Raw genomic sequence first — 8,286 nt, 5'->3', positions numbered from 1 at the left:
GCTTGGATTTCTGGGTTGCCCCTCTACCTTAAAATGCTCTCTTCATATTGTGCTAGTTATTCCTACCTTTCCTCTTGAAACAGGATTATGTTGAACATAAGCCAGAGCTGAGGTTAATAGGACTAAGTCATTCCGCGTGTGAAATGGTTGGCATTCATCCTTTTCTCTCGATGAATCTAGTCGCATGAAAATATTTATGTTCATCTACTGACACCTTATTTGATAATTTGCTTTGTATCTGCCAACTGAAGTCAGACGATGCCTTCGTATCTGGATGCGGAACCACATAATTACATCTCAGGGAACTGCTGAAGAAGTCGATTCAATCCTATGAACTATTCAAACTAAATCTGCATCTATTAGTTCGAACAGAATTCAGAGCATCATAGCACTAAACATTATCTACAAACAGCTAAATCATATTTACACCTGTTTAATTCAACCCCACGTAACCAAGTCTGTAGCAAGTTTCATCACATGTATGAACTCGAGGTTTCCTTACTTTCTAAACAATTTCTAAAAATGTACTTATATTGTTAAGCCATATTGAAAGATAGGCGAAGCTGCACACACCTAGTAATGGCCTTCATTTTCCATCACGTTCTACTTGCTGTCGCTCGGATAAGCGCAAATAACGACATTCGTACAGATCGTCTACTTTCACTGTGACGGTTCTTTTAGGTCTATCCCAATTCCTCTGCGGAAACAGCGGTTTTTGACGGTAAAGCGGTGGAAGTAGGGGCGGTGGGCGCAAGCCAACTCTCGAATCGTTGCTCTCGTTATCGCTTTCGCTCTGATCTGCTATCTCTTCTTTCTTTTGTTTAGAAAACTGGGCATATCGCATTTCCTTTTTCTGCTTAGCTCTCCTTTGCGTATGCGGAGGTCCGTTCGGTACGGTCTGTTTTCTTCCGCGTCCTTTGATAAGGTTATCTTCCTGTTCCAGCTTGCGCACCCGTGCGGCAGACATCATACTTTTGTCTGCCAGAAGCTTCTTTTCCATGCTTATTTTTGATTTAACAAACCTCACTTCTTTGTGTATCAGTTTTTCCGTCCTTTTTAAAGTTCTCTGCTCGTTCATATTGTCTTGTTTTACTTTCCGATAAAGCCTCTCATGAAGAACAGGTCCATCATACACTCCATTTATCTCTTTATCTGTTGCACATTCACCTTTGAAAAAATTACCCGACATGTTATACTGACTGTGCTTTATAAACGTTCTATAAAGGCCCTACCACTGCTTTGTAACTTTTTCTTCACCGAGATCTCGTCATATTCTGTTCTATTTTGTTTCATGTTTGGTTACCCACCTCTACATTTCGCTGATAATATTTGTTGATAATATATCTGCGTCTATCCTTGTCTTCTTCTTTGCTAATTGGAGACTCAAGTAAGAAGATCTGCTTCTTTTAAGTGAATTACCATTTGAAAACCATCGAAATGATTACAGCGTTAGAGAACTGTCATAAAAAACGGTTTATTTCTGCTGCGCATTCGTATAAATTTACCAGAGGAGGTCAGTTACATAATAGCTTCCCTTGCTAGAAATTTTCAATAGCAAAGAAAAGACCAGATTAATTTGATTCACAAGTTGGAAAAATCGATTAAGCATCAGCAGTATCCTGTTGATTCTAAGTAGAACCTGTTCTTTTAGTGCTCAAATATGTACCATTGCCGTATGGGAAATACCTAAAAGCATTTCTCCGCATAAACTTCTTTTTACATCTTCTGCAATAGACTCTCCAAACTCATGACATCACAGAAGCAATTCTGCAGTTGTAATTAGACAGTGTGCTTTATATTGACCATCTTGTAGCAGCTCTGCTTGACGATATTTAGGAAGGCTTGTATGCAGTTGAAGAATACGCACTTTAATCTAGGCCAAGCTCGCGAAAACAATTTGAAATTTCTGAACACGAAATCCAGCTTATTAATGATTAATTATCTTCTTTTGCCCTGTTATAAACAGTGACTCGCACGTGAATTCTCTGATCACTTGCTGAAGCTGAAGAATTCTGCTCAATGTGATAACAGATGTCATATACTCTCCTTTCTAACAGTATTTATTGCGAAAAGTTGACAGATCTTGTCGCTAGAAAACTCACGCGCTTGTATTATTCGACTAGCCCTAATCTCGGTAACGAATTCTTAAATAATAGATGAAAATCTTTGCAAAGGTATTACAAGAAAAATCTCAAGCCAGAAGAAAATTCGACCTTCTTAGGAATTTATTTACCACGGGAAACCACCAGATGCGCCGCTCTGCAACCCAAGTAACGCAAAACTGAATATTCATGAGTTATTGATAATGAGATTTTAATCGTATTATTCGTTTGAAAGCAAACTATAGTAAATTATCTCTTCTTTATCCACAAAGTTGTTTGTATACAAACGCAACTTTGCCGGATTAGTTCTTGCGAAAAAATTTGAGCAGATTACAATTAGAGACTTATTTTGCATGTCATCGGAAATTGTGTTTTGCTACATTTGCTTTGAATCTGTGATTCCTTTGTTATTCGGCTAAAAAATAAGCAAAATTAAGATAGCTTTTATGTAGGAGTACCATCCAACTCAGCAAGAGCTTGCAGATGTGCTTTGTTTGCACCAGTCGGGTCCCAAAAACAGTTTGCAAAGTGCCTCTACCATTGAAAGCTGACTTCAATTCAAACTCATTTTTCTCTTTTATTGAGGAATTGCTTCTGCCGTCACCTCAGATACTTCTGTGCCAATCAGAAGACTTATAGATATAATCTAAACTCCTTGTAACAAGTATAAAACCACCTCATTCCGAATAAAATTAGAGGATCAGCTTTTGTTGTCCTTTCAAAAAATGTGCCTATATGATTTTCCTGATTTTTGTACTGATACTGAAATGTAACAGGCAGGCAAGTAAGAGAGATTCTCATTGCACTTACGATCAGGTATTAATTTATAGAATTTTCATCACTGCACAAAACAGCGTAAAATGCAGATTTTCGGAATCAAATAGGGTGTGGCTAAATTTTGACTGGACCTCTTTTGGACGGACAAAAAACGTTTTACATTATTTTCAGGGACATTTTCAGTGTAATTTGGCCTAACTACAGCTGCTACTGATTTTGTATAAATCATACCAGAACATATCAAACCTGGCGAAAGAAAACAGAGTAGCAAACCTGATAACAGGGAATTTTTTCGTCATTTCCATCCTATGGAGTCAATATAGTATTTCTTTGTGAATGGGGGAAATGGAGTGGAATGCAATTACTGTGTTTGTAAGTTATTGATTGATCCTTAAAAGGCAAATCAACTGTTTCTAGCTGTTTCTTTTCATAAAATTTTGTTTTTAGAGACTCGATCTCTAATCATGTTACATATTTCAATGTTCTAAGAACTGTCCAAAACACAGCCTTAAGATAGAAATGGTATTCACTCCAATTATTGTGGTGTATTGTGTTTCATACAAAAGAAGAGAAGCAGGCCGCCATTTGATGGTGGCAGTGGCATCGGGTCTTTTTGGCCATGCAATACAAAAAAGGTCAGGTTGTCAGAAGCCCTAGGATTATCTGAAAGAAGAAGCTTCCCTGCGAGTGGAGCAAGCAGAAAATTTTGTGATCACGCCCTTTAGATTAGCTTAAAATATATTTCAGAATATTTCTAGCAGTTATTTTCTTAAAATCATTTAAACAATTTTGTTTTTTTCAAGGCATGCTTTTATTACATTTGATTAATTCCAGTCTTAAAATTTACATAATTACTTTATAAGACCCCTCAGACCTCGGCTTTTTTCTTGGAATCTTAGCAATACCAGGATTTATTGCACTATTCTTTTTATCTATATTTTTTCCAGTATTCTTTCTTTTTTCTTAAAAACACTTTTTGTATTATGAAGTGCGCTTGTGATTAACAGGATATTATTTTTAGTGCTAAAGCTGGTTTTAGTTGACTTTCACACGTAGGTTGATTCTATTATCTCATACAATACTTCGGTTCTTCGTAATTGAAGCATTGGAACTTCCAATCGCAGAGCTATTATATAATTTTATAGATAAATGTGTTTTAAGATTCATAATAATATTCAAGTTTTTCTTTAGCACGTTAGTTACGGATGGCTACGATAATGTGTAATATTCCCAGTTTCCTTCATTAGGGCGGACTCCCATTGCTCAAGTCTGCCCAAAGCGTCCACAATTCTAAATCTCTCATTTACTTGCACATAAGTTTTTGCTCATAAGAGTGGCAACAGCATTTGTTGCAAAAATTTGGTTAAATTCTCTACTGATATAGCTAGCTCTTTGCTACCACTTGAACATTAGAGCAACACATAACTCAATCAAACAGAATAATATTTTGAAAACATGTTTTGAATCTATTCATTTTAGATTACGAATTTTGAAAATTTTATTCCAGCTCCAGGACTTTAGTGCTTGCCGAAAGTCTTGGTACACTTAGCTTGAATTTTGCTTAAGTTCAGTAGCATCCCTCTCTCACCCTTGAAACAATGTTGAATAAAAACAGTTTCAAAGCTTGAAACTCGTTCAATGTAACTCTATCAGCAAGGGTAAGTAATAGGCTTTTCGAACAACATTGTTTTTTTGGGAGGGGGGGGGGAGATGTCTTGCGGCCGGAAACTTTTATTTCGTCAAAATCTTACATTGACCGCAGGGTATTCCAAGGACTTTTGTCAAGGATTGTTGGTTTCAAAGCTGTCGTTGGAAAAAGGCCAGCATAACAAGTTGAATTTCCTTCAATAGCTTCTCTTTTTGAATAATAAACAAAATTATGTTTTTTGAACCAAATCACGCATTGTGTGTATGGCTCTATGATGCACTCACTGTATAGTACAGGAATGTTAACAAACCAAGGAATAGTACTATGCATTATGGCCAAAATAAATTAAAAAAAAAAATAAGCATCTGAATGGCAGTCGAAACTATCGATATAATTGCCAAACGATTTTGTTGACGAAAAATTTTAGCAGACTTAGTTTCTTCGCCAGCTTGTCAATCTACGAAGGAATTGCTGCGAAGGAATTTCTGCGAAGGAGACAAATACCTCGGTTTCAAACAATGGCGCGTTCTTCTTCTATTTGTTTTCTTCTTGGAAGCTTTAGTTGGAGCAGTTTCAGAAAGAATATAGATCAAACATTTTTCAAAACAGGTACCTCGGGAATACACAACCGTACGACTTCAGAGCTTGTACAGTGCTACTAAGAAGGCTATGGATTTACCAGGTATGAGTACAAAGCATGGTAGTTTTCTTCAAGTTTTTCTAACGTCCAAGAGCAAAAAATAATATGCACATTCTAACCCAGTCTGCAGAGTATGGCACTTTTCGACGAGATCTCCGGTGTGCACGAGCAAAAAGCCTGGTGTGACGGTGTGCACCACCAAAAATGTCTGGTGTGCTGGTGTGCACCGACTATTTTTCCCTGTTGTGGTTAAAATTTGTGAATTTGCATTTCACCGTAAAAATGCGTGTGAAGTATACTTTTGAAGATAGCGCAAGTTTTTATTTGTATATTTGTCAAGTAAGATTCGTGATATCTCAAATTGTTCATACACAACTGTGCTTGTTTTTATCAGCTGACATTTTCTATGGAACCACACCACGCCACACCCATCTTAGTTGCCACACCCAAAAATACCGGTGTGCAACAGGTTTTGCACAAAAATATCTCCGGTGTGCACATGCCATACTCTGCAGACTGGATTCTAACGAGAGCAATAAAGCGAAAATGGAGCTATTTCCCAACTATATATGTTGTCCTTTAAGATCCAGTCTTGAAAACCCAAATTCAGGGTAAGGGCAATACCACTGAATTTTTCACTGAATTTGATAATTGCCTTCTTCGGGAAGAAATAATTTGCATGAAACGTGACTGGTAAAGGAGGTTTTGCATTTGGGAGGCATAAATGAAATTTCTGTGCATGCACAAGATCTTGCCAAAATCTGCCATAAAGCCCTGTATGGCATCATAATGTCTTGCTTTACAGTGAGCTATTAGGGATGAATTAAGAAGATGCCAGGGAAATATCGTGATTAAAGGTTTTGTTTTATTAGCATTACCAGTCATTGACCTTTTTATCAATTAAAGTGATTTTCACAATTTTCATTACCAAATTTCAATATTCCTAGACAGACTTTGATAGGTATTTTCAATGAAAATCTGTTAAACCTTCAATATAAAACTTTTGTGTTCTGCCTACTGTTCTTGTAAAAATTTAAACTCTTCACAATTCAAGGAATGTAATCTGTAAATTCATTTTTCATTGACATTCCAATTAAAGTACAAATTTCATAATGAAATTATTTTAAATTTCAGCTCAAATTTTCTTTTTAATTCCAAAAGTTCATCAACTGTTAAAAATCAATCTGAAAAGTTATCATAGGAATAGACAAGAGAAACAGTTTTTTGTTATAAATTTCCTCAGATCTCTAGTTTATCTTGAAAAGAAAATTTTAGAGCTTTGATAGTTTGTATCATGCTTTGCTATATTGTTAACTTTTTCACATTTTTGCTTGGAATTACTTAGCTAAAAATTAATTTATATTTGTCTATCATGAAATCTGAAAATCTATCTGAAAAGATATTTAATAAATTCCAGCATATCCAACTGCTTTAGATTTCTAGACGCGTCTCTTAGTGCTATTTTGATTCACACATCATCTATGAAGATTTGCTTAATATATCTTTTAAAAGGTATATGTATAAATATTTATCTTATAAAATATTATATGTTCAATTTTCTTTTCAGTTCCGTTCTGTCAGGCTGTCATATTTACACTGCTATCCATCCATCTTGGGTGTCACCTCTTACTAAAATGCGTGGCTTCATTTTAACGGATTTGCGTGAAGACATGTCAGTTATAAAGCACAAACGTGCAATCGATTGTCGTTACGGCTGATACCGATGTTTCTAATCTGAGTCACAAGTGTTTGTGCATCTTACTTGTTGGTGCTTACACAGAAAGAAGCACAAGTCTCTAACCATGTTATGTTTGAGCGAACACCGAGGGTTCGAGCATTCTTCAAATGTCATTGGAGGAGCACAGGTCCTTTTACAAACAACTCTTTTACTTTTTCCATCTCCCTCCTCGTCATCATCGTCACCATCTTGGTTATTTTCATCATTCCCGCTACCTTCAGATGTGTCATCATCATCGTCATCATCTTCTTCACTGTCCTCACCTCCTTTGTCAATGCCATTTGTAATTTTGCTTTTGGTATCTGCTCTGACGCTCCTTACTGCGCGAATGTTCGGTTTCTGTGCTTCATTTGTACTTGCAACCGCATTTGCCACTTGGAAAATTTCAAACAGGAATACCAACAATATCGCCAATAAAAGTTTCGAACTCATCTGTAATGAAAAACGAATTAACGTCTTTACGAACCACTGTTTTTACGTTGATGTTGTTTTACTTACTCGTGCAAAAAATATAAGATTTTTGTCCTATTTTTCACTGACTTGGCTAATTAAGAAACAGGTCAGTTTAAGGTGAAAATGCGATGAAACAAAACGGTTGACCTACAGTGAATCGTTCTCATGTACGATAAGATATGCAAAAATCCTCAAATATGTAAGATACTGTCGTAATGATAAATGTTTTAAAATCTCTTCAAACATTTTACTCTAAACATTGGTTTCAAAGTAGCCTAGTTCCAAGTACAATTTTATTAGTTTGTTGGTTGTTACTGTTGAAAGCTGTTTTGTTGTATATTCTAAAGTTGGTTCGCGATAAATAGGCTCGTTTCCTTGAATGAACATAGGATGTAGACATGGGTCACTGATTGCAATGCTTGCCTTGTCCAGACGCCAAGTTTGTAAATTTTATGTGTGCAAATGATCGTAAATCATAGCCTTTTCTAAGAGATATCAGCTAGATGTCAAAAAGGGGGAAAGGGGGCAATAGTCAATTGTCTTAATACATAGACATTGTCTTAAAGAAAGGAATGCCACTGAGGCTTTATAAGATATCACCTAAGTTAGTATCGAAAAGAAAGCCCAGAAGGAAGTCCTTACTTAATATTTATTTCCTTTATGTATCGCTATCTAGCTTAAAAAACTCTGTGAATCGGACCAAAGAGAGTCTTGGACAAGTGGTTCGCAGATCCTCTTTGCCGAGTACTTCCAATGAAAATGCCAATTAAATTTTTAGCAATACACAGATGTTTTCGAGCGAGAAGCTTTTCATTTTTAAGTGGTTCCGGTTATTCTGTATTGACATTGACGAAGCTTCAGGTTGCTGGTTTTGCAAAGTTTGCTGGTAAAACATATTGAATAATCTACCATTTTATTATTTGTTCTT

The 8,286-nt window shown here is 36.1% G+C and overlaps 1 protein-coding gene across 1 annotated transcript; it reads right to left on the bottom strand.

The window, feature by feature from the left end:
- Positions 1-6,315: 6,315 nt before the first annotated feature.
- LOC148958746 (uncharacterized) lies at positions 6,316-8,286 on the bottom strand. Its single transcript, XM_089111958.1, has 2 exons — positions 8,268-8,286; positions 6,316-7,337 (listed from the first exon to the last, which is right to left on the bottom strand). The coding sequence occupies exons 1-2, from the start codon at positions 8,268-8,270 to the stop codon at positions 6,897-6,899; spliced, it is 444 nt and encodes a 147-aa protein (XP_088968084.1). The 5' UTR covers positions 8,271-8,286; the 3' UTR covers positions 6,316-6,896.

This window comes from Rhopilema esculentum, chromosome 12, assembly GCF_057945365.1.
Source record: "Rhopilema esculentum isolate cy_ngs chromosome 12, ASM5794536v1, whole genome shotgun sequence".
Lineage (NCBI taxonomy): Eukaryota > Metazoa > Cnidaria > Scyphozoa > Rhizostomeae > Rhizostomatidae > Rhopilema > Rhopilema esculentum.
The sequence above is the reverse complement of the archived record's forward strand: the minus strand, read 5'-3'. Positions and strand labels throughout refer to the sequence as shown.